The sequence below is a fragment of the Crinia signifera genome, chromosome 4 (genome assembly GCF_055691185.1).
Source record: "Crinia signifera chromosome 4, ASM5569118v1, whole genome shotgun sequence".
Taxonomy (NCBI): Eukaryota; Metazoa; Chordata; class Amphibia; order Anura; family Myobatrachidae; genus Crinia; species Crinia signifera.
In genome coordinates this window covers 230,683,755-230,711,284 of record NC_139220.1, presented here as the reverse complement: position 1 = coordinate 230,711,284, position 27,530 = coordinate 230,683,755, and the positions used below count along the sequence as shown (strand labels likewise).

Genomic DNA, 27,530 nt, shown 5'->3' with positions numbered 1-27,530 from the left:
CATTTTACATCTGCCCCCCTGCAGTGCACATGGTTTTGTCCATCTAAGAAGGAATTTGCCAGAAGGAGTGAACTAGAATAACCCCTTATGTGGCCAGAGCTTGACTGACAGGAAGCTGCTGTTTGGTGATGGACACCTGCCATTTTCCTTGTGTGCCTGCAAAAACCCAGGCATACCCACGCGTTTTAAAGGAGAGTGTGATGTCAGAGGTGGCCTTGATCCGCCTTTCTCAGTTGCAGATTAGTGGAAGGGTCAGTACTACTAACATTTACACAGACTGAAAAAACCTTTCAAAGATTTGTGAATTGTGCATGGATTTGCGAGTCAGTGTTGGTTAGCAATTAATTCGTAATGCACTTGCTAATTTATACAGGGTGGGTGTTCTTTCTGTATAGGTGGCAGCTATCTACTCACAGTCATCTGCAACTTTGCAGATCAGAGATCAGTTCTGAAACAGGCCCTATATCTTAGCCCTGCTTAAGTAGATATGATTGTGAATTGCTATATAGATCGGATTGCAAACTGCTAAGTAGAAATGATTGACAATGCTAAGTAGGCATTAGTGAATCCTGCATTTGATGTAATGTAAGAAATGTCAGGGAACATGAGCCATAAGAAACAAATAAGGGAGATGAGTTGCATGTAACAGTGCAGAGATTGACAGCCGCTAAGTATTAGTGAATTCTACATTTGATGTGATGTAAGCCAGTGGTTCCCAAACTTTTCTGAATCACGGCACCCCTGAGTATCACAATTTGTTCAACGGCACCCCTAGGCCAAAAGATTCTCATTGAGAAAATAAAAAACAACTGTTAAATGAAGTAAATTATGTTTCTAGCTCATCCTTAGTTATGTAGTAATGGACAAAATTCACTTCTGTCACACTTGTTCATAAATAATTTTAATTGGTTATGAACCACTGTTCCAGGGCACCCCTGCAAGTGCTCCAAGGCACCACTGGGTGCTGCGGCACACAGTTTTGGAACCACTGATGTAAGCAATGATTACTATGTTCCTTTAATTGAAGTGGCCCATTCTAGCCTTTATTCAGGGTTTAAAAAAAATAAATGATAAAACTTTTGAAAACATTATGTTTGCCATGCTGTCTGAACCAACAAAGAAAGGGGAAATAAATGTTGTTGTTCTTTGTTGTTTAATACCCATTGTCCTTGGCAGCACCCCTAATATCTTTAACTAAATATAAAATATACTGTAGTATCAATTGGGGACTATGCTGAGTACAGTGAGTACCAACCAGTGCAAAAGCCTCCCATTTCCGCTTTCCCTTGAAAACTTTGCCATGTTGTCTGCCTGGGAAAGGGTGAGGCTTCCTTGCCTCTCTGCTGTTGTGGTAAGGAGGGAAGAAGCAACCATGCTACATAGGAAAGAGTGGCGGACTCCTGTTGACAAATCACATGCTGGTAACATCGAGCCTGTTATAATCCACCACATTTTAACATCTACTATAAATGTATTTGTTATAACTTGGGACAGTTTCTAGCATCTAGTGTTTGTTGTTTTACTTGTTTATCCATTTCTTGTAGACGTAGGGTGGCTACAATTGCAGTTAAGGTAGCCCAAATACATTAGACAATGCTTGAACTCAGTATTTCTTGTTTATTATAGACTTCAGTAAGACTCTGGTAGAGTCTCTCACTGGTAACATGTTCCAGGGACATTTTTTGTCACGTGTTAAGCTGAGAAGACTTTAATATTTCAGAGTTGCACATCCTGCAAGCAATTATTCTCCATGTAAGTATAGCAACAGCCCATTTATTACTGTGCCATGCAAACCTATTCAAGCCCATGAAAAACAAAAACACAATTTTATTAATCTATGTTGTTATATTATAATGTCCCTGATATTTTACCATACTGGATACCACTTCTTAGAACAGCAGTTTTGCTGATTTAGGAGTTCCTGAAGTGGCTCAGTCAGCTACTGAGCCATAGAATGGAAATGCATTGTAACTAATAACCTATGGGAATCACTCACCTGTAGCCCCGTGCTAATGATTGTCTGTTATTTAGAGCTTTTATGTAAGCTTGGTTCCTCCTGAGATTTGACCATGGTCCATTTTGGATTGGTCCCACTCTGTCAGTGACCCTATAAGACCATCAGTGTATGATCCTATTCTCCTTAGCATGCCCGTACCACAGGTCTCATGACATAGGTGGTAGTGCTCTGGTCAGCTATAATAACAACAATTCTCCATTACTACAGAGAATAATTCTGCATTTTTACATCAATGCACAATGCTAGTAACTAGAACCTGGACCACTTTTCTCAGTCACAAAGGACATTATTCAGACCTAATAACATGGCTGATTCAGACCCAATAACATTTTGCAGCATGGGCGATAATCGAATGACCACGCATGCACACAGTACACTGGGCCTTATTCTAGTTCACTCTGACAAAATCCTTCTTAGATTAGATTTGTGAGAGTTATGTTGTTTTGTCCATCTAAGAAGGATTTTGTCAGAAAGAGTGAACTAGAATAGAGGCCCACAGTGTGCATGTGCAAGCGGTCCTTGAAATGACAGCCAGCGATGGCTAGCTATCGCTGGCAGTATGCACGTTGATTGACAGGTGCCAGGTGTTTGGGGTTGTAACACCGGTGTTTTTTTATGAGGGTCCCAGAAAACGCAGGCGTTCCGCGGTCATTGGGAGGGAGGGCCGCTGACGTCATCAGTGGCCTCTTTTCCACGACCATCGCAGCGCTGCATAAGTTCTGGTTTACGCAGCGCTGTGACAAGAGGGCAAAACCATGAGATGTGAGTGATTTTCAATGGTCTTCCCCTCATGTGCACGGTTGCAATTGTATAAAGGTGTAAAACAGAAATGCAATTTTAATACTTATGATTTATGGCCAACCATGTGGCAAGCTGGTGTCTGTGTGGTGATAGGCCTAATTTCATGTGGAGGCCTGGAGCTGCAGCTCCATCCACCCCCATTGTTAATCTGGCCCTGGATGCTATTAGTAGAAATCCTGAACTGCAGTTATAGTGATCAGGTACCGGGTGAGTGGTAATCCTGAGTGGTATATGGAGCCAGTGGAGTGGCTGACAGAGAAATAGTGAAAAGCTCAAAATGAGGTGGGACTAAGGCAGGCCAGAATAGAGCTGATTACTGTGTACAGGGCAGGAAATAATGAGGGTCATACATGCACACAGGCTCTCTGCACTGACCTGGCAGGCAGTAACGGTAGTCTTAAATCCGATACACACGGGGCGATTTCAGCCATAATGTCCCAGGGATATGGTGGCCAGGAGAACGCTCCCGCGACCAGCCCTGGGGTGGTCGCTGGTCGGAGAAGCATGCTCCTGTGATCAGCGGTTCCCCTTGGCAGAGAGTCTCATTTTCATCTGTGACCATCACTGGTCGCTGATGAAAGCGGGACATTACAGTAGCCAGTTGCGCAAATATAGCGCCGCAGACCCCGCAGTAGCGGGGAGGCACTGAGAAAGTGTTGGTGCCAGGGCTCTGCGGGCTATTGTTACGCCGCTGGCGGGACCTGCCGCCTCTCTGGCCGGGACCGAAGATTTACTTGTCTGCGGTCCTGGCTCTCCTCCTGGTTCCTGCTGCTATTGAAAACTGACCTTCAAAAAATGTCTGCCCCCATACAGCAGACAGTTTTTGAGGATGCTAGAGGAGGCCTCCTCTAGTATCCTTAAAAACAGTCTGCTGTATGGGGGCAGACATTTTTTGAAGGTCAGTTTTCAATAACAGAACGCTGCACATGGAGGGGTAAGGCAGGGTTGGAGGGGTTAACTTTACTTGGGGGGGCGCAGGGGGCAGGGGGTGGCGCAAAATTAGTAGTTATGCCACTGACAGGAGCCAGGCAATATCCCCAATCAGTTGAGTGATTTGTTATTTATAAATTTGCCTGGAAAATGTTCTGATCTGATGCCCAACCATCAGATCATGGCTGTCATTAGACAACTTGTATGGGGATTTTCAGGCAAAGCATAAATGTAAAATGTTCTCTTACATTTGGTCACTGTGCTTTGTTGACTGATAAAAAAGGTAAAAAAAAAAAAATGTAAACGGCTGCCATAGAAATCTCAGTGTCGCAGACAGTACAGTATGTTACTGATCGCAGTCCTGTAACGAGGATCCAGATCTTACTTATTGGTTTAGGATTATACTGCTAAAATAAAGCTTGTCATTTTTTATTTGGATGACATTTCACCAATTGCATATTTTATTACGTTTAATGATTTTTTTTTTTATAAAGGAAGACAAATAGAAGCATTATAAAGCATTAAACATGGGGAACAGTATATCACAATGTAGTGAAGAAAAAGTTTCCTTTAGAGAACAAATAAAAATAAACTTCAGAAAAATAATTTAAATATATTTATTCATCTTTCATATATTTAAATGTCTTGCAGTTAATCAAAAAGACCGATATAATATAGTACATTTCTAGAGTTCCTATAAAATACAGCTCACAGTTGGTCAGACATTAGATGGAAAAAAAAAAAAGGACAAAGTCTTCCGAAGAGACTCTACTGTGGCTGAAAATCTTACTCTACTACTGTCAATAAAGATCAATAAGATACTTTGTTTATTACAACCAAATATAATTAACCCCAAATATATTATGTGTGTGTGAATAATACAATGGACCTAATTTAGGAATTACACTAGAAGCCCACTTTAAAACAGCTTGGCTTTGTAATGTGTTCCTAGGTGTACTGCCCAATGTCATGGTATAAATATACTCTCTGCTCTTGGGAAATGACGCCATAAACTAGCACAACATCTAGCGTTATGGAAAGGAAAGTCTGAGGAAGTGTACTGTGCAAGTGTAAACGCAACATCCACCGCTTTACCATCATTCTTTTAAATTAAACGTTTCAGGGGCAGATTTATTAAGCTCGGTGAAGTGATAATGTGGCTGGTACTTTATCACCGGCCAATCAGCTCCTAACTGTGAAGTTACAGTCTTGGTTTGAAAAATAAGGTAGGAGCTGATTGGCCAGACACTTCACCGAGCTTAATAAACCTGCCCCTCAGTTTCTCTCCTACAATACTACTTGTTGGACAAATTGCTCCTAGAAATGCAGTTAACTAAAAGTATAGAATGAGACCCATTCTCCGCTATCAGATTACTTTTGTGGAGTGGATACGGATGTTTTGGTTCCTTGCTCCATACAATAACATCTTCTTTTGTGTTTCTGCAGAAATCTAGGCACACACCATTATACTGCCATAGAAAGATCAAAAGCTTCTGCTCCTCTGCCAACCGAAGCCCTCTGGCGGAAGTCGACATGCCTCTGTGCCAACTGAAAGCAATATGCCTAATGCAACTTTACACTGTGCCTCCATTCTGCGCTATATAAATAGATCCATGTGCTCTGTATTTCCTACAAATCAGTACTGGAATTATCTGGACTATTCTGCAAGCAAAACTCCAAACTCCAGATGCTTCAGCATTTTAGTATCCTGATGACAGGTATTAAGGCCCTTATTCAGATCTGATCGCAGTACAAATTTGTTCTTAAAATGGGAAAAACTAATGTGCACTGCAGGTGGGGCAGATGTAACATTTATAGAGAGAGTTAGATTTGTGTGAGTTATTTTGTTTCTGTGCAGGGTAAATACTGTCTGCATTATTTTTGCACTGCAATTTAGATTTCAGTTTCAACACACCCCATCCAAATGTAACTCTCTCTGCACATGTTACATCTGTCTCACCTGCAGTGCACATGGTTTTGCCCATTTTGAGAACAAATTTGTACTGCGATCAGATCTGAATAAGGGCCTAAATAAACCCGAAACATTGAAACACCTGGCGTTTGGAATGTTACTTGCAGAAAAAGTCCACAAAGTGCTGAGTTATTGTGTCAATATCTTTGTGTGCACCACGGCCAGTGATTATTGAGGATTGGGAGTTCCGATATATCCAGATTTGAGATTATATACAGTATTTATACAGTATAATATATACATATATATTGGTATAGCGAATTTAAAAACAAAATTTTAAATGATCTGATTTCCTTTTGGCATTAACACATTTTCTATACAAATGAGCCTTAGTTACGTAGTTAGGCACAGTGACCACAAGAGTACAGATCTATCTGAAAATGGAGACAGGCTAAATGTATAAGATTAGGAGTAGAATGTTAGTACACTCTTGTGGTTTCCTCTAACAAGTAAAACAGGTGGAAGGTTTTTAGAAAGGATTTCTACCCATGCCATATATAGGTGATCTGAAACCGTCCCTTTTCTTGCAACCGGAAGGCTCCTGGGAAAAAAAAAGAGGAACAGAAATACATTGTTATAATCATTTTTTTCACTGTTTTACATGTTGTCTAGCCATTCTCATAACTCTATCTCTCTCTCTCTCTACCCCGTCTCTCTGCGCCTCTCTCTGCTTGTCTATTCTGTCTCAGGCTCTTTAGATATACAGTAGATATATAATACATTGGCCAGTATTCAGTTAACCCAGCTCATTGAGTAACTTTGTCGCCAGTGGGCTATTCATTAAGCTGACATGAGTGGCAGTTTATCAGAGATTTTATTTCACTTACATCCAGCAGGCAAAGCATACTCCCTTAAGACATGTACCTTTTTGGATAAAAATTGGGCTTTTTCTAGAGAAAAATACTAAAAACCTGCATTTTCGATTGAAATATATTTTTCTAGGGTGTAAAAATTGAATAGCCCCCCTCCCAAAAAAAATAAGAAACATCCGGAAAATGTAGCCAGTGGGAGTGACTGGCAGAGAGTGGCTTATTGAATATCTACCATAATGTTCCAACTATTGCACACAGAAATTTTGTAGGAAATTATGCAGCATTTTATATAAATGCTCTATAGACTTAGGGTGGGATGTTACGAAAATGCAGTAAAATGGGGTTCTAATACCCGGCAGCCGTGTCATTGCAGGGTATCACCACCTTACCACCTTTGTAAGCCTACGGGCTTCTATCACCACCCGCCACCTGCCACAGACTCCTAGCAGCATTTCACAGCCGGGGATATCCTTCCGGCTGCAGGGGGGAGGAGGAGACGCCGGGTACCGCCGCAGAGCCCAGGAGGTGACCCCCCCATACACCACATCACCGGTATCACGGGGGCCTCCGTCACCGCACCGTGATGCTAGCCGCATATGTTAGTACATATGCGCTAGCATCATGGCGGGGCTTCGCGGGAGTGTGGCGAGGGGAGGCAATGTATGTTAATACATCCCGCCCCTAATCCTGCTAGATGTTGAGGAAGTAGGGACCAAATTAATTAAAACAAAAATTATCCTAGAGGCATTCAGGCCCACTTCTCAACTAACTAAAGATAAGTCAGAAAATGGATGTATAAATTAACAGAAAGTATTGAGCGATATTAAAAAGATCTTATTGTTTCAAAATAAACAAATTGGTTTCTGGATACTTAACATTACGTTGGTTAAAACTAAAACCTATAAATATTCTCTTCTGAGACATCTTAACAATGTGGCGAAAGCTGTAATTCCGATCCGTTACGAGACCCACAATCGATTATTATATGGAAATTGAAGATTTAATTTCCTTTCCATCAAGTACATACATATAATTTTATCACAACTTGGCTCCTTTGGCTGGAGTTTAAAAAATCCACGGTATAAATATCCCTTCTGAAATACCCGTAGCCCTATGTATCTCTACTGTTCCCATCTCCCGATCGGAAGTCTTAATCCTAATAATAATTATAATGCTCATGTCATCTATAGGAGGTTTTTTTCTATAGAACCATGCAGTATCCCTTTTGTTTCTCTTTCTTTTCTCTTTTTCTTTCTCTCCATACCGCTTTATTTTTCTACTCTTTTTTTCTATCCTTCCACCTCCTTCTCCCTTTCAATAGTATACCTTGCATTGCAGTTTTTTGCTTTGAATAAGAAGTATACATTTTTCCTGTGAAACTGCTATATTTTTGTTTACTGTACTTCTTTGTGCACGTGATTGTTCAAATACTACTCTGTGAATCTCATTTGTGTAATTTCTGATACTTTATTGTTCTTTGTTCATGTAGTGTGCATGTTAAACTCTTTGTATAAAAGTACAACTGTGGAAGTAGCAGAGCAGGCAGACTTTAAAAAGAATATAGTATAGAAATGTATAAATGGTTAACAGAACACATACGCTAAGACACACTGAATTTTTGGTACTTGTGTATTTGGAGGGCGCCCACTAAGCGATTTGCTTAGTGGGCTATTCTGCGTAGTGAAATCGCATCGCATACGCGGTTTCCGTGCCGTGCGATGCGATCTCACTACTTAATTTATTCACTGCACCCTGGCCGCGGATCGCATGGGATTTAGTACAACACCCCAAGTATACATTTAGAACACCCCCACTATCCACGTCACTCCGAAGCGTGGTGAGCGTAGCGAGCCCCGCGGTTACGCGTCCTCCTGACCTTTTCATACCCCCACTATCCATGTCGACGCGCAGCTGATTTTATAAAGTGTGGCGAGTGCAGCGAGCGGACGCGGATTACTTAAAGCGTGGCGAGCGGACGCGGATTACTTTACATGTATTCCGCGTCCGCTCGCCACGCTCACCACACTTTATAAAACCCATTCCACGGCAACGTGATGCTATGCGTGGGCAGGGGTGCACTAAAAATTAACTAAGGAAAATCACATTGTACCGCAAAATTGCATGCAATGCAATTTTCCTACGGCGCCATACGTATGTAACTTGGGCGCCCTGCAAATACACAAGTACCAAATTTTTTTGTGGGGAATGAGATGTTGAAGGTTGGAGTTTTGTCTAAAAATCCCAGAACTTTCCACCCTGCATTATATGATGCAAGCATAAAAACTTTTTTTTATGTATGCTAGAGATGGATTACATGAAGTGCACCACACCACACCACGTAAATGTCAGTAGAATTTGAGTAAGACACAAAGGTAAGTGATTAAGGGCGGATAGCCTCCAGGCAGACTAATTGATCCCATGAGGCTATCCAATTAAGGCTGAAGGCAGCCCGATGCTGGCACTTATCAGGCATTAACCCAGCCTTGAAAACACATAGGTCCATGAACTATCCTGGATCCCATGCGTATTTGCCCGAAAGGGGGATATTTTTCGGGAGAAAAAATGTGCTAAATACGACTTGTCTGGAAAACATTAGACAAAAATTGGGGCTAAAAGCTATTTAAAAGCTATATTTTTGGGGGCTGATTGATTCCCCCCTTAAGTATCTACAAAGCAAATATATTGTGATACATGTAGCTGGTAAGGGTGGAGCTGTGGCTGTTTTAAAGCATTGTGCTTATGATGCACATATTAGAGAACAGCTAGCTCTTAGTGGTACTTTACGGTTTCATATAATCCTTGGTATGAGATGTGGTCCAAGGTGGACATGATGTTAGATAGAGCAGTAACACATAGGTGGCTGAAGAAGTCACTACTTAAGCTGTTTAAGGTGGAGTTTATGCAAAACATTTTTATCGGGCTGCTCCCATCCTATGGAATGCCCTTCCACGCACATTAAGACTCTCCACCAGTCTCCAAACTTTCAAGCGTTCCCTGAAAACTCACCTCTTCAGGCAAGCCTATCATATTTAAGTTCTACATGCATAACCCTCCGAGGCACTTATGTATTATATAGCTTCCCTTCTGGACTTGTAACTGCTATGCTATTACTGGTGCCTGTCCTTATGTTTCCCCCTTATATCCCTATAGATTGTAAGCTTGCAGCAGGGCCCTCCTACCTCCAAGTCTGTCTGTTGTTACCCAGTTTGTCTTATCACTGTCTGCTATTGTAAAGCGCAACGGAATCTGCTGCGCTATATAAGAAACTGTAAATAAATAAATAAATAAATAAATAAAAACATCCATTCGCATGTGGGGACATCATTTGCTGTGAGGGGGGCGCGGACCTCCGTGCGGGCAGTGTTTAGTTGGCTGGCAATGCTGCAAAATTCGAAAAATGACCCCCAGAGTTTGCTCATTAAGGATTGCTGATTGTCCTGCATTTGTATTGGAATAGGCCAGCCTAGTCACTGCGAGAAACTGTGACAGTACAAGAAGCACCCCTGGAGATAAATTGTTCAAAGTAGGGTGTATGCAGCCTTTGATACATTGTACAGTACTCTAATGTGCATGGCACGCACACATGCAGCTGAAATCTTAAAGAATTTTAAAGTGACACAGTATGTAATGTCCGGTCAGCATGGATCACAACAAGTTTCTAGAAGCAACGGTATAAAAACGGCCTGTCCCACAAAGGAAGAGGTTTTGTTTGAAAGCAAAAATGTAAAACTGAGGGGAGCAGAAAAATTAAAGACCAGGGCAGAAAGGGGCAAGGAGGTGAATGGAGGAAAAACACAAAGAGACGGAGGAGAAAGACAAATAAACAGTGGGAAGGAGAGATAAATAGAGAAGAGATTTGGCATATAATAGTTCTGGCATGTAATGGCGTCCTGAAAATTTTCTTAATCTTCAGCTGGAAGTGGATTGTGGCAAAGCTATGCCAAAGTACTGTAAGTAACACAGTGCACAATGAATAGCTTTCCTTGCTTGATTGATTAAGCTCTACTGCCAAGAATTATAAGACAATGCCCGCACTTCAATAGAAGAGTGTATCATACTTACAGCACAATGAGATTAGCAGATCGCGAATGTTCTTGCAGAAGTTCATTAAGTCGTACTTGCCGATAACTCTGTGAACAAATATATACATGTGGTAAGGCCATACGTTAGTGTCATGCAGTTTTGTTAGCAGTGCACCCCAGGAACCCTAGAAATACTGCATAAGCACATTTACTGAGCGGCATTGTGTATGTGACCGACTTTGGTAGTTGATCATGCTGAAAAAAAAAACATTTCCCAGGACATCCTGTTCTGTTGTTGTCAGTACCATTTTCTGCTGATTGCTTACCAAAAAATAATGCTGGTGCCATATTTCTGAAGAAGTTTTTTTACTGAGATTTCTTCAGAGATATAAAACAAGCACCATTTTTTTTTAAAGGAATCATTGGAAAAACACAAAAAAGTGACAGTGGAAAAATGTTTTGTGCTTTTCATAAATTGAGTATCAATGTAAGCCTCTCATTTATACCTTCTCTTTCAACATCTCCATCTCTGAATCTGTTATTTTCCAGGGATTTTCCCTCCTTATTTTTTCTGCGGTGGGTACATCCAGAGCGCTCTCATGGAGTCTGTAGGGTTCAATCATCTCTTCGAAAAATTTCCAGCTGCAAAGATATGAACATTTATCTGGTAAACTGAGGAGCTTTTGCTTTACTGACCAGTCATGCTGGGGGACAGCCATTATTTTAATCGCAAGATAAAGTGCAGACCTTGCAACCAATCAATTTTATCTGTCATTTTTCTAGTACAGTCTTCAAAATCACAGTTAGAAGCTGATTGGTTGCGTTGGACGACCACTCCACTTTATTTCTTTCCATTGGTGGAATGCACTATCATCTATACTGCATTCAAATCAATGAAAACTGACATTTCCTGAGCTACATATTCTATATGCACTAAAGCCCACTGGTACTGCAGACCCCACAGAATTCTATTGGACCATAAAGCGCTTGTTCTCATGTCTGTTGTGGTGCCCTGAGAGATTGGAAGTATCCCTCTCTGGCCCCCCATGGCTTTCACATACACAGGCAGCCAGCGTCTTATCAGAAGAGCTGTCCTTTGCATTTCTACTTGCAATTGTACATGTGTACGGCATTACTAAATACTACTATGCATGCTGTAAGGAACAGCGTGTATCACATGCAAAATGTAATGTTTGATACATTTGAGTGCATCAAATACATAAATAACAGTTGAACAAACAGCGACCAACTTCTGATTACAGCAGGAAACATTCTTCCCCTGCTGCATTCTGACACTGCACCTTGTACCTCATTATCTTTGATTATGTAAATAGGTCATTTTAACTTTTACTTTCTGTATCTCCTTAGTTTATTTATATTTCTTGCCATTTATTTTTAAATCGCAATGTATAACAAATCACTTTTACTTCTATAACACCAAGGCATTATAGCATGCTTCACTCCTCCTTCATCACAGCCCTCTGTGCAAATAATCCACTACTCTCTCATACAAGAGCTAGCTAAGCTACTACTGCAAAATGAGGCTTATACTGCAGCCAATGGGATGTCTTTTGTGATGCCCACCGACTAGCTCTAATCTGCTGTGATAAATATAAGGATGCACCACTGAGCGGACATTAGCCACACCATCAAACTTCTGAGTATCTCTGTGGTTACTTAGAGTGTCCAACAGTATTAGCTGCTTCCATCCCAGTCCCTGATACCGTCACTCCCAGTAGCTCCATGTAGTTACAATCTGTGTCCACCAGCGGTGACCACCTGGACACATGTGCAGCGCGTCTCGGACACCTGTGCATAAGTAAAACATTGGGGGCTTGCACCACGTGTTACTTGCGTCCACCTCTGAATCAGGACCTAACTAATAAAACTGATAAATAGCTCCTTGTTACACTGCTCCTAATATGCCTAAATGATGCACCTAATACACCGCATTTAGATCTAATCAGTCCTACACACCCTCATTTCATGAAGACACACCCACTTGACAAGTTACACCCCTTTTGATAATCAAGACTCAGGGCAATCATGCCCGAATTGGGATTACCGTAAATGATCTAAAACACATGAATAATATAGGTAGTAAATGCTCATGCACTTGCAGTACTACAATTATTCTAATGGTAAATAAATATATATGCCAGCGCCGCTTACTATGGTTATAGCTTCAGTAAGGCAGGTAATAAAAGCAACAAATCTGACAACATTCCATTGTTTCATACCTTTCGTTGCTTGGCTTTGTATTAATGTCTGAAACAATATATACGTCTGCAAATTTAATGCGGAATTTACTCAGAAGCGATGCCATCCTGTGAAAATGAAGAATAAAATATGAATGTAGCACGGGGTCCCTAGCTAATTTCCATGCAAATGGTAATAAAGGAAAATAAATTCCTACTTTAGGTACCACTTAATGATAGGAAGGAATAAGGCCTGCCCTCTAGGGAACATACATATATATTCATGATAGCGTATTAGTGATTTTGGAGAGAATAATGAGTACGTGTTCCACGTATTGCAATACATAAGAATATCTGCAGTTTTTGTTTCAAGAAATAAAATAAAAAAACTATTAAAGTGACACAGACAACATTCAGCATTACGTCAATTTTTCATCTTCTATACGGTTCACTTTTCCACCAATAAAAATACGCAGTTTGCAGTCCTTCCATTTCTTCTTCAGGGTCAGAAGATGCGGGATAAGAAGAGTCAATCCTGCAAGAAACACACGTACATGTCCATTGGTCAAGTATGGGGAAACCATTTGAAATTGTGAACTTTACGTAACTGTAATTAAACGGTAATCCTTCTGTTTCTTTGGGTCAATGCAGATTATCCTATTGTGCAGCTGTCTCTTAAAGTACCCCAGTTACTAAGTTTTCTCCTATAACTGTTAGCTCTGTTCCTCACTGCCAGGCTTCAGACTGCAGGGGAGATCTCTTCATAGTATTAATGTCTTGGGCATGCCCAGTGAGCTGGCCAGGGGACAGGCACAATGCATCAGCCTAGTGCATAGAGCTGTGTGCTCTAGCAGGAATCACCAGAGGGGGCGCTTTCACTCCCACACTTCAGTAAGCAAGAGATGTTCATACATCTTGTCGCTAGTGCTCCCTGCTTCACTTTGGTAAAGAGGCAAAGCAGGAAAAGCTATATTGGTGTGTTGTGGAAATATAATACATCTACCAAAGGTTTAACATTAAGACACATCAGCCCCATCGTCCCAAGCAATTCTTGCGCAGCTGCAGTGAGTTGTGATATCTTCACATAATGTCCATTAAAAAAAAACTTGCCTTATTTTCATATAGTTAAATACTGTATATACTCAAGTATAAGCCGACTTTTTCAGCACATTTTTTATGCTGAAAAGGCCCCCCTCGTCTTATACTCGAGTGAGGCCCCCCCCCCCCACAAACACACACACGTCAGCTACCACAGATCGGATCGCTGTTAGCCATCTGATTTGTAGCACTGCTTTCCCCTGTCACTCAGCCGCCAGTGCTGCTTAGCCAGCACAGGCTGCGTCGGCTGATTTCTGACAGCTGATGTGAAGAAGGAAATGGGGACCCATCTGCAGGAAAAAGTTGCAGGAGTTAGGCAGTACTTTTTATGTTTTATTTGCATATTAATTAACAGTGTCATACAGAGCTGTGGGGAGACAGCGGGACTGAGAGCTGCTGGGAATTAGGGTAGTGAGAGTTGCAGGGGTGAGAGGGGGACATAGAGGAGCAGGGAAGCAGGGAGTGACAGGTAAACGGGTGGGAATATATAAATTGGTTTTCACATTATCAAAATAAGAACTATGGAGTTCTAGGTACACCACAGGACCATGGCCTGTCTTAGGTATCTTGGGGCAGTAGCTGCTGCATTTCCCACCCTAGACCTATACTCAAGTTAATAAGTTTTCCCAGTTTTTTTGTGGTAAAATTAGGTCCCTCTGCTTATATTAGGGACGGCTTATACTTGAGTATATACGGTACTTCTATAGTAATTATTTTTTCATATCTTTATAATTCATTTAAAATAAAATAAATGTATTTTTTTTATTATATTACTATAAAGATTACATTTTTACCAGTTCCCTTCAAAGCCTCAAATAGATTGGTAGCTGTCCAATAGAACAGCGGACATGGCCTCTGCCCTCTACTGGCTTTCATCCAATTCAAATTCTCAAAGCACTGTGGCTTTGGAAACTCATAAGTGGGTCACTGTTTCTGAGGAACCTTTATGGCACTAGTGACTATTTGAAAGGGATCTATCTATCGATCTATCTATCTATCGATCGATCTACCAATAGTTCATCTTTAAACAATTCCATTAACAATTCTCAAGGGTTTTTTGTTAAACCCTTTGAGTGCCAACGTTGCAGTGAAAGATCCTCAAAATGTGTTCAAAACACCGGCGCCGCTCACAGCAACTGTTCTTTTATTGGGTTCAATATTTAACTAAACTTCAATGAATTGACTTGACTGTATGTGTATTTATTTGAGCGATGTTGGCATTTTAGCGGATATTTTGAGGATCGCTCACAGGAACATTGGCACTCAAAGGGTTAAGCTCATATTCAATCTTTAGTGCAATACATTAATACATACCTCCATCATCAAACAGCCACCAAACATCAATCGTGCCCTTCCCTTGTTTCTTCTTAAACTGTTCGCTAGCCTCCACTAGCCTCTGGTTATACTCGCCCACATGTACTTGTGGAGTTGTACTGATATCTGAAACATAAAGCAAACATTGATATCGATCTACATTTTCGATGCAAGGCACCAACTTGTTGAGAGAGCCCTTAAAAATGTGATTCTGTATTCAATGCTGAAAATGTGATTTGGTAAGTACAGTATGTGGAACGTTAGCAGCATACAATGAAGAGAACGGCCCTGTCACACTGAGCACTAGGCTAGAAATACCACAAACGTGCAAACAGTTTAGGAAATGTCACCTTAAATTATTGAGGAGATGGAAGTTCATAGACAACATTAGCAGTATCAGTCTGCATTATCTACACGAGTCTTATTGCTCTCTCAAATTGCTCATTGCTGGTTGAATGTTTCACATATTCTCATATTGCCAGTTTTTTGTAGATTTTTGTAATAAATCCTATATATTATAAAATGAAATGACATGATGTAGATTTGAATATGCATTCTCCTTATGGGTTAATAGTAAAATGTGGTGCGATTTAATGCAGCTTCCTAAGAATTGAGACTTTCTGCAGTGCTACATGAGTTCCCTGAGAGTACTTGTAGCTTAGGTAGCAATTGCAGTGATATATGATCTGTCAGGTGGAGTAAGGGAGGAGATTAGTAGCACTTGAAGTGTTTAGTATTACACAACACAGAATAATACCAGAACTGATAACATGATTGAGCATTTCAAGTGCATATCTCTGCAACATGTTATTTTCTTACAGTCATGAACAATCCACCAATACGTACGTACAAATGTCCAACTGAAAACATGGAAAACAGGCATTAAAGGCCAGAGCTGAATGTATACCTGTTGTGGAGCTTATTTTGCAGGTCCTTGGACTGTTTATGCTCCAGAACTATGCGTATGGAAATGCAGAATTGTAGAGCCGGCCCGTACACACTGGACCTTATTCTGGTCTATTCACAGTGCTACGTGCGTTCGCACGGGCCAAAGTTTTTCCTTTGTGCATTTATTTATTTATTATTTATTATCAGTTTCTTATATAGCGCAGCATATTCCGTTGCGCTTTACAAAGGAGACAGTGATACAACAAACAGGGTATTTACAGACAGTCAACATGTAGGAGGGCCCTGCTCGCAAGCTTACAATCTATAGGGAAATAGGCATTGATAGATAAGGGTAGATACTGTATTCTTTATTGCATCGATTCCACCAGAATGCAAGGTTCTATGACTGGTGCTGGAATTTGATAAGCTTGCCTGAAGAGATGAGTTTTTAGGGAACGCTTATAGGTTTGGAGACTGGAGTAGAGTCTTATTGTGCTTGGGAGGGGATTCCACAAAGTGGGTGCAGCCCGAAGAAAGTCCTGCAGTCGGGAATGGGAGCGAGTAATGAGTGTGGATGAGAGACGCAGAACTTGGGAGGAGCGTAGAGGTCGTGTTGGATGATATTTTGAGATAAGAGAAGATATGTATGTTGGTGTAGTTTGGTTTATGGCTTTGTGTGTAAGTAAAATAATTTTGTATTGAATACGGTAGACTACAGGTAACCAGTGAAGTGACTGACAGAGTAGCTTTGCAGACGATGAACTTTCCGAGTCCAAATTTCCGAGTCCAAATTGAGGCTACAACGTCATCATCCCGCGTCGGAGATTCTCGCGTGACCTGGGGATATATAGTACCCGGCGGTTGGCGCCATTTTCAAACAGGCTGGTGATTTCAGACAGCACGGATGTGTCCGTGCTGTCTGCTGAGGGGTGTGAGGGGGAATCCTGCTGGGGGGGGGGGGGGGGGGATGATTAATGCATAGAGGGGGCTGCTAGTGCTACAGAGAGGGCTGAATATTTTAATTAAAAAAAAATTCAAAGCAAAAAAAAACTTGTTTTTTTTTTATTACTGCTGCCAGTGCCCAGGGTGCCCGCATGTGTGCTGCATCAGTCCAGGGGTGCCCACATGTGTTCTGTATCCATCCAGGGGTGCCCACATGTGTGCTGTATTTGTCCAGGGGTGCCCACATTTGTGCTGTATCAGTCCAGGGGTGCCCGCATGTGTACTGTATCCATCCAGGGGTGCCCACATGTGTGCTGTATTTGTCCAGGGGTGCCCACATGTGTGTTGTATTTGTCCAGGGGTGCCCGCATGTGTACTGTATCCATCCAGGGGTGCCCACATGTGTGCTGTATTTGTCCAGGGGTGCCCACATGTGTGCTGCATCAGTCCAGGGGTGCCCGTATGTGTACTGTATCCATCCAGGGGTGCCCGTATGTGTGCTGTATTTGTCCAGGGGTGCCCACATGTGTGCTGTATCAGTCCAGAAGTGCCTGCACGTGTGCCGTATAATTCGATGGGTGCCCCCATGTGTCCCGTATCAGTCCAGGGGTGCCCGCATGTGTGCCATATAATTCCATGGGTACCCCCATGTGTCCTGTATCAGTCCTGGGATGCCGCATGTGTGCCGTATAATTCCAGGGGTGCTGTATCAGATCAGGGATGCCCGCATGCGTGATGCATAATTCCTGGGGTGAGCCAAGTGTGTCATATAATTCATGTGTCCCCTTTTTTTGAATAAAAAGGTGGGTTTTTTTTGTTTTTTTTTACTGCAAGGGCTGTTAAATGTGCTGTAGTCCAGGGGAAAGCCAAGAGTGCTGTATAATTCATGGGGTGTTGCTAAGTCTGCTGTATAATTCCAGGTGTGCTGCTCTTTTTTATAATTAAAAGAATACATTTTTTTATTTTTACTGCAGGAATTTGTCTGCCGTATAATTCCATGCCTGCTGCCATGTGTGCCGTATCAGTCCAGGGGTGCCGCCATCTGTGCCGTATAATTCCATGTGTGCTGTTTCAGGTCAGGGATGCCCGCATGCGTGATGCATAATTCCTGGGGTGAGCCAAGTGTGTCATATAATTCATGGGTTGCTGCAAAGTCTGCTGTATAATTCATGGGGTGCTGCTAAGTGCGCCGTCACAGTCCAGGGGTGATGCTAAGTGTGCCGTATCAGTCCAGGGGTGAGCCAAGTGTGCTGTATAATTTATGGGGTGCTGCTAAGTCTGCTGTATCAATCCTGGGGTGCTGCCATTTTTTTATTAAAAGAATAACTCTTTTTTTCTGCAGGAGTGTCACTATGTGTGCCATATAATTCCATGTGTGCTGTGTCAGTCCAGGGGTTCCGCCGTCTGTGCCATATAATACCATGTGTGCCATCATGTGTGCTGTATCAGGTCATGAGTGCCACCATCTGTGCCGTATAATTCCTGGGGTAAGCCAAGTATGCCGTATAATTCATGGGGTGCTGCCAAGTGTGCTGTATTAGTCCAGGGGTGATTCTAAGTGTGCCGTATCAGTCCAGGGGTGATGCTAAGTGTGCCATATCAGTCCAGGGGTGAGCCAAGTCTGCCAAAGAATTCCTGGGGTGAGCCAAGTCTGCCGTATAATTCATGGGGTGCTGCCAAGTGTGCCATATCAGCCCAGGGGTGATGCTAAGTGTGCCATATCAGTCCAGGGGTGATGCTAAGTGTGCCATATCAGTCCAGGGGTGCTATTAAGTGTGCCGTATCAGTCTAGTGTTTGTGCCGCCCACTTGTGTCGCTTATCATAGTTATCCAACTACTTCCGTGCAACTTTTTGGCCTAAAAACAATATTGTGAGGTGTGAGGTGTTCAGAATAGACTGGAAATGAGTGGAGATGAATGCTATTGAGGTTAATAATAGCGTAGGAGCAAAAAAAAACCAGAACCCAAAACCCCAAAATCCAAACACAAAACGTTTAGGGGGTGTTTTGGCAATACCCATTAGAACCCAAAACCTGAAGGTAATCAGAACACAAAACATGAAAAGTGGCCGGTGCACATCCCTAATAGGAATAGGGCATGGAAGGTTTCTGCCCAGCTCTCCATCAGGCCAAAAGGATGCAAAAGTGAAAGCCGGTATTACCTGTAGAATCCTATGGGCTTCTTTCTGCGTCCGTGCTGCATCGGATGCCTCCCAAAGCCTCCAATGCTCTTAGAATTTTGTAAATAAATATCTTCAATTTCTTTCTCTCTGAATTGCTTGTTAGCCCTCTGTTTCCATAGCAGTCGGCCATAACTTATATTCATCTACAGCCATTCTTCCTTAGCTACACCTTTCTATAGAGCACTCTTCTGCCTTTCCATTCTCTCCAAAATACAAAAATTGCTCACCTCACAGTCCTCATTTTATACCTCTGATCTTGTCAACAAACACCAGAATCCCTTCTACAATCTACCTCTGACCTCTCCTCTCATCACCTCACATTATTTGGCCCAATAAAGGCCCATACACACTGGGCGATGCTTGCTGAAAGCAGCTCAGATTTGCAGTTTGATTTGCTTTCAGCTCAAAAGCCGCTCAGTGTGTAGGGGCCAGCAATGCACCCTCCCGCATCATTGCCGGCCTCCGAGGCTCCTCTTCTGGTATGACCAGCAGATGAGCGACAGGGCGGAAGGCTTTCCATAGCGCGCGATGATATATATATATATATATATATATATATATACACATACATACACACACAATATTCCAAGGTTGCGCAATGTCCAATTAGAATACAAATCTGTCCATGTGTATCCACTGAATCATGCAGTGCTGCTCAATCTCTGGATAGAGGCTCACCAATGCCTCAATTTAGGGAACATGTAGGAGAAAAACCAGAAAGGCGCACAATGAGCGTTAATGTAAAAAACATTTTTACTGTTATAAATGCTCACATACATGAAAGTTTAAAACAGCAGGCATGCTTAGAATTATAAAAACCCGAGCGGCAGGAGTGGAACTTCTCACAGGCAGGTGCACAGCGTGCAAGCAGCCAGAGCCAGTAGCGCATGCAGGGGGGGTTTCTGAGTACCCAGAAAACCCCCTAGGAGTCTAAGGGCCCTATGCTGAAAGCTAAGGGTCCCCTCTTTCCATGGGTACAAGAATTTTAAAAATCGGCCCTTGGGAACCGGAGATATCTGACTTCAAAGCAGTGGTCCCCATCCAAGACTGTTAATTGCTTTTCCCAGTCAGATATTTCAGGTTCTTTCTGACTTAGAGTTTTTTTGAGAGTATATTCCAAAAGATAAGACTCTCCCCCTTTGATAGACACTAGTAGCTTGTCTCTACTATTCCCAGAACCAGAGATATCAGCCTTCCAGCAGCTGGTTACTGCTCCAGCTCCTCTCACCTGGTATGTAGTTTTATATTCTCGTTGGCAGATTGCTCTGCCTCCTGAACTCTGATCCCCTAGTCCCCAGTACCATTTGGTAGGTGGAATTCTCTAGTTTTTAATTCCATTAAAATCTAAGAAATCTATTTATGGAAACTGGAGATATCTGCAGTCAAGCAAGTGTCCCCCCACCAGAAAATATGAATAATAAGCCCACTCCACTATACACCCCTCCTCTGCATATTAAACATCCTCTACCACCCTGGAAGTTATGTATCAGGGCCCCTTCATTCAGCCCAATGCCCCCTTCTCCCACCATCTGTGCAGTAAAGGGGTAATTAGTGGAAATTACTGATCCAGGCCCTACATGCTGAGAGGTTGATATAATACCCCCTACCACCCGCGGGACATCAAAGCTTCCCCCACCCCTACCGCTGGAGGATCGGTAGGGGCCCCAATACATTGCTATGCCCAGGGGTCTACACTGATGTTAATGCCCCTGTATGTATATATATATATGTATATGTGTATGTATATACATATATATTTTTTTTATTATTATTATTTATATACATTTGGTCTATCTATAATACTTTAACTGACCCGGCATATACTGGGTCACCTAAGTGTCCATCTCTGTACTTTGCTCCGCCCCTCTGGAAACCCCCTTCTGAAAATCCTGCGTTTGCCACTGAGAGCCTAGAAGCCGGGACCGGACAGATGGACGTCAGCAGCGTTAAAGGAAGAGTCTGTGTCACTCAGGAGAAACACCCCAACTAGTTTAGTCAGTGATGACTTCGTCAGGAGGCGGGGAAGACGATTCACCAATATGCTTTAAATACAATCTGATTTTTGACAAGCCTGTGGAGTGACGCCTATCTATCTCTAAATGCTTTTACCGGCATCAGTGAGTGTTCACTTGTGTATATCTTACCCCGGAAGGCACCGCGGCACATGCCTATAAAGCTATATCTGAAGTGCCAATCGTCTTCTGTATATATATATATATATATATATATATATATATATATATATATATATATATACGATTAGAAGTGGCACTCAGGAGTCTTGCATTCAAAGTGTTTTGAAAATTTATTCCAACATGTTTCGGGTCTGCCTCCTGTTCTACTGCATCTTGATATAAATGCATTCTATTAAATATGTATCTTGCTAATAGAAAAATCCCAAACTTTTACTCAAGAGCAATCCACAAATATGCTGAGCTGGAGAGTCGCAAACGATTACTGTCGCACACAAAAAATGAGTCAATAGCTTAAGACTGAAGACCAACATTCAATAGAATATATCACATCTTTCCTAATTTATATATTTTCCTGCCATCATTTTATTCGTGAATACATAAGCAGGAAGCCAGGCTGCTTACGATGCAATAAGTGTAAACTCCCTTCAAGCCAAATGCAAATGTTGCTATAGCCAAAGTATGCTATTATTTAGTGGGAGCGAATGTGACAACTGAATATAACATAAACAGTTATAAGTAGGTATGCCGCTAATGTATATAAATTACACAGATATTTCTGCAGGCCCTAATTTTAATTTAGATTAAGTCATATATTTTCCTTCTAGGGGACCATTTTGCAAATCATACAGAAAACAGAATACCTTGCAAAATGTGTTTAATAACATGCATACGCACACACGCGCACAGCAGTGGAACTGGAGTGGTTAGTCCTCAGGTGCCTCGGTGCAGTGCATCTGCTGCATCAATGGTAGTTCTGCCTCTGCATTCGTATACCTCATGTGCTTATCCTATCTTACTTCAGTTGTATACGACTGCACTAAAGCATGTTGTTTGCTGCCAACTGGATACTTATGTCGCAGTAATCAGCTGATGTTCCTTTAATCATTTACCCTGTATTTTTCCTTTATTGTCTTTAACTGTAAGTCACTGTTTTTCCTGTTTGATTATGTGTACTCTGTAACTGGGCGCTGCGTAACCCTTGTGGCGCCATATAAATAAAGGATAATAATAATAATTTGCGAGCGCACACAGACACACACACACACTCACAAAACTACAAGACCTTATATGAGTATAGAGTTGGTGCTAGTATAATATTTATAAATCTGCTTATTATAATGACAGTGTGATGTACAGTATGTATTTGTAGTTTTGTTAGACAGGAGAAGAGGAACTGACAGCGGGGCAGATGTATTAAGCCTTAACAAGAGATAAATGCAAGGGTGATAAAGAGAGATAAACGTCCAGCCAATCACCTGCTAACTGCCATGTTACAGGCTTTGTTTGAAAAAAGTCAGTAAGGAGCTGATTGGCTGGACATTTATCTCCAATGAGACATAAACGTCCAGCCAATCAGCTCCTTACTGACTTTTTTTCAAACATGGCAGTTAGCAGGTGATTGGCTGGACGTTTATCTCTCTTTATCACCCTTGCATTATCTCTTGTTAAGGCTTAATAGATCTGCCCCAGTGTTTGATGTGTGTTGCTGCACTATAACAATTAGCTGATAAAAACCAGCAAAATGTCCTGAATTATAGGGCCCAGAACACAGTGGATGCCAGAAGGCAAAGAAAATGGCTATTAATAGCAACTCAAAGTTCACAGGGGCTAACATGAAGAAAAACTAAAACCATGGCTGCTATCAGGGCTGTTGCAAGTTGATAGGGTATCTTGTTCAGACTCTGACCCCAAATGCGTGAAGCCATGATGTTGCAATGAGGAGGCGGGAATGCCTGCCCCAGGGTAAAAAGTGGAAATCCTGGACAGCCCTTGAAATGCTCTGAGGGAGTGGGTTTGTGGCTGCTTTCAGCTGGGACTAGGGGAGGCTAAGCATGTAGAGTATCCAAAGGAAGCAACAGGTAGTGGCTTCTAGGCTGCAGGGTGTTGTTCCATGCACCCTACAGGTCACTGGGCAGCAATGTTGTCACTCTCATAGGTGCCGATTCTGTGGGTGCTTGAGGGCCCGAGCACCCACGGAAATTGATCCCACTGCACACCCCCTCCCTTGTCACTGGCACAGGTACTGTGTGGGCATTTGAATTCCTGCACTGTGGGGGCATTTATGTATTTGGCACTGTGTGGGCATTTATGCAATTGGCACTGTGGGGGGGGGGGGATTTTTGTACCTGCACTGTGTGGGCATTTATGTATTTGGCACTGTTGCCATAATTTGAATATTGGAGACAACTGTGCTACGTAATATAAATCAGTATAATTTTGAAGGCCACGCCCATTTCCCATAAAGCCACTCCCCTATATTTTTGGCTTGAGCACCCACCAGCAAAAACATAAATCAGCACCTCTGTGCTATGGGCAGTGACACTATCCTCCCACAGCCAGTTAGGCATAGATGCTGACTTTCAGGCAAGAGGTAGCCCATCTCGAGTGGGCCATCTGGACGCCCCAGGAGCGTAGGCAAGTATGTAAATTATTTGGTCCCCGGGCTAATAGCCAGCCATGGAAGTAAAAAGTGCAGAAGCTATGACTTAGGAAAAGTATGTGGAAATGTACAACAGAGACCTACTGCAACTGCAGATTGCTAGTACTATGGGAGTAATTTTGGTTGACCAGAGATGTCACCCGTCCAAACGCCTGCCCCCCGCTGCCAACGATTCTCCTCGGTACCATGCGAGGGGATGGGTAACGAGAACACATCTCCTCGCATGTGGTTCTAGCAGGAGAAATCATTCGGTGGTTGACGACCATGATTTCTCCTGCCTTCACAAATAGTCTGAACTGACTTTTATTTGCGGCTGGTTGGATGAAGACAGGGTGGGCAGCTGATGTCATGTGATGTCAGCCGCCCACCCCCAGTACCCATGGGAATGTCCAGCATTTTCATGGGAATCCCATAAAACACTGGCCATTCCCAATGGGTGATCTCCATCCCTGTTGCCATCTGCCCCAGTCCCTCCCTCCCCAATGTGAACGGCCCGGGGAGTGTATAACTCACCGTGGCTGTCCGCAGTCAGGGGTTGCACATGTACAGAAATGTGCATGCTCAAACCACAATCATCGGGGCAGCGGGCAAATTCGAGTTACTACTAGTGATCCAGAATTGGCCCCTATATCCCTTATATAGTATCAGTATTGTTCAGTGCCAGTGGTGTAATTACAATGGGTGCAAGGTGTGACCTCTGAGTTCATAGGTGCCTTTGCCTCCTAATCTGCACTCAGAACAAAGTCTGACTGGTTGGCCACAGGCGCCATATTGACATTAATATACAGGAAAGTACAAACTAACAGTGAGTATTATGTGTGTCGCTAGTGTGCAAGAAACAGCCTATAATAAAAACATCTTTAACCAAACCCAGCTATATGTTCAATATTAGTGATTTCACCTATACACATGAGGCCACTGTCTTGAAGGGGAAACTGGTAGCTATAGTGCAGTAAAGTTACCTTTTGTAGATGATTGAGCTGTAATATTTAACTTTGAGGACTTGCTGAAGAACCTGAGAAATCTGTTATTTCCATTCTGAAATTCACTTTCTTTCACAGTAGCTTCAAGTGCCAGTCTCTCTCGTTCCAGCCTCTGGGATTCATCTAGGAATAAAGATATGATGGTAGATATGGATATGGGAAAACATTCTGGAACATTACAATGTGCACCACGATTCTGAAACATTATACCGTAATCCTATTCATCATCACCTTATGGCCTGTTACACACGTGGAAATGCTGGTGTACTCGTGTTTTATGTAACATGCTAGTGATTGTTAGGGGGTCTGATAGGGCTGCCTAATAGTCAACAGCTTGCCTGCAAGAACAAATGCCATCTTGAGTTGGCATTTGTTCGTGGAGCCCAGCACCTTCCTATATAAAAGGAGGCCCAGGGGTTGTGAAAACGTATCTGAGCACATCCCTTTGCCACCCTCTTACTGTGTATGCCCAGCTGCTGTGTGCCTGTGTGACCTCAGATTACACATGTGTAACAGCTGGCAACAAGGGTGGAATCACTGCAACTGAAGGAGTAGTGTTACTTGTCACTGGGACAGCTGCATTTTGGAGCAGGTTCCCTGTATCCGAGCGATGCTGAATTGCTCAGGTGATAAGTATCCCCCACTGCAACTGTCAACAAGTTGGATACTTAATCATCTGAGACTATTTGATAAATGGATCCCTTTAATCTTTTCCTGGAAACTGGAGTTCTAACCAAAATAGCAATTAATGAAAAAAATGATCACCATAGCAATTAACCATAGTTTTGTGGACCACAGTATTTTAGTTTTATTTATTTTTTTCCATACATTTTATTGCCATTGTATTTTATATAGCATACAACACCTAGGAGCACCTCTAGACTGGTGGTATGTTTCAGTTCATAAAAAAAAGTATCTACTGTATCTCTCGTTTCTATTTAATTTTGGTCATTCCCATCACATACAAGAAATAGTGGCCTAATTATATCACAAATTACATATATTATCACTGGAGAAAGGGGACATCATTCAGGATTAAGTACAAAGTATTTTGTTATCCATTACTGTGATAGGAGCATTAGACTGTGTTAAAGGTTCCTCTCTGGGAATGTTACCTTTCATTGTACAAGAATGAAGAACAAAGCTAATCTTCCTTATCTAGCAAATGGCCTATAAAATGGTTTCTACACAGTGGATAGTCCACTGATACCAGCCTCAATTACCCATCCTGGCACTTGAGATTGCTAATACTTCTTTTTTAATTAGGCTCCGCTATAATAACATGATGACTGTATTTAATAGGATATAACGGTAATCATGCATATGATTCAGTAGTAGAGGTTATGAGCTCTCATCTTTTTTCTCAATGTGGCAATCTAATCTCTTTACTTTGGAGTTTTGTGTCTTATGTCCACAGCTTTGTCATGTACCCACTTTCAGCATATATATACAGAACTCTATACACTATCTATACAACTACTAGGAGCTAACTGCAATCACCATTTAGTGTACAGAAGATACCCTGGCTACAGGAACAAAGAACCATGCCTCAATACACACATACAGGATCAGTCTGATTTTGAATGCCAGGATTTCGTACCCAATCAATATAAAAGTGCTTTACAGCTCGAAGCTTTCATCGCACACTTTTTATTATAAGGTTTCCCTTTGAGGAACATGACTATCATGTTAAGGCCTTACATTAAAGCAGTTCCATAGATGATAACAACAACATCACCACTAGAAAAATAAACAATGTAAAATAGAAGAATATGGATGCAATTTAATAGGATATGATATTCAGAAATCTCCAGTTTTTTTAAAGCGGCAATCGTTTACACTGCAAAACCAGTTTGATTTTGAAGTGTAAATGATTGCCGCTTTAAAACAAACCCTGGAGCTTTCTTACCAAATCTCTCACTTTCTGAATCTCTCATCCTATTAAATCTCACCCTATGTATTGATATCTAAAGTTCTGTCAAAGCATAGAAAGGACAAGTACTACATTATATTATTTCAAAGGGCTGGCTTATTCACTGGCGCATTTCTTCCATGTGCGATCTGAGGCGTCCTGTGCGAGCACACACCAATTACACGCAGAATAATGTTCAGTGTCACTAGGATTTAATGGCCCCTATGCAATTCACATTGTACTGTAGCACACAGTAAAAAGGTACATCTGTGTATATAATCTATGGTCCATAGCCTCATATGTTTGCCTACACAGGTAAAGTTTTCTTCACATAACCTTTCCAATTCCAACAAAATAGTCATTATGATCTTCCAGCCCTTAGCATTTGGGAGGGCAGTAAAGGTGTTGGAGGGGGCATGACAAAAAAACTGGAAGGGCATCACAATGCATAACAGTGTTCCCACACGAAAGACACATATGGGGGAAATTTACTAAGATCCCCGATTCAACTGAGAATAGGGCTAATTTACTACACTGCAGTATTCTCAGTATTCATATTTTCTGATGATGATGTGATTCGTATTTGGCTGCCGAGTTTCTCCGGCAGCCAAATGCGACCGAGCAAGAAGCCTGTTGCGACACTGGGAATATTACCGAACCAGAACCCTAACTCTGTTGCCTCGGGGCGTGGTCAATGGACGCGTGCGGTGCTAGGCTTCACCTATAACAGCCGTGTTAGACAGAGCTGGTTATGCCGGCTCTACCCTCGATGCTGCCAGGTCTTATGGAGGACAACGCGTCCGTCGAGGCAGCCAGATGACAAG

At 42.1% G+C, this 27,530-nt stretch overlaps 1 protein-coding gene across 3 annotated transcripts in view; it reads right to left on the bottom strand.

Annotated features, from left to right (window-relative positions):
• Positions 1-5,741: 5,741 nt before the first annotated feature.
• SLC12A1 (solute carrier family 12 member 1) overlaps positions 5,742-27,530 on the bottom strand; it is a 151,585-nt gene continuing 129,796 nt past the window's right edge. For all 3 annotated transcript variants that reach the window (XM_083183918.1, XM_083183920.1, XM_083183921.1), the window contains 7 exons: positions 24,774-24,917; positions 15,165-15,290; positions 13,176-13,287; positions 12,795-12,881; positions 11,061-11,196; positions 10,595-10,662; positions 5,742-6,261 (listed from right to left, as the gene is read on the bottom strand). In XM_083183918.1, the coding sequence (XP_083040044.1) occupies positions 6,126-6,261; positions 10,595-10,662; positions 11,061-11,196; positions 12,795-12,881; positions 13,176-13,287; positions 15,165-15,290; positions 24,774-24,917 (809 nt within the window). In that variant the 3' untranslated portion in view covers positions 5,742-6,125. The remainder of the gene's footprint in view (positions 6,262-10,594; positions 10,663-11,060; positions 11,197-12,794; positions 12,882-13,175; positions 13,288-15,164; positions 15,291-24,773; positions 24,918-27,530) is intronic.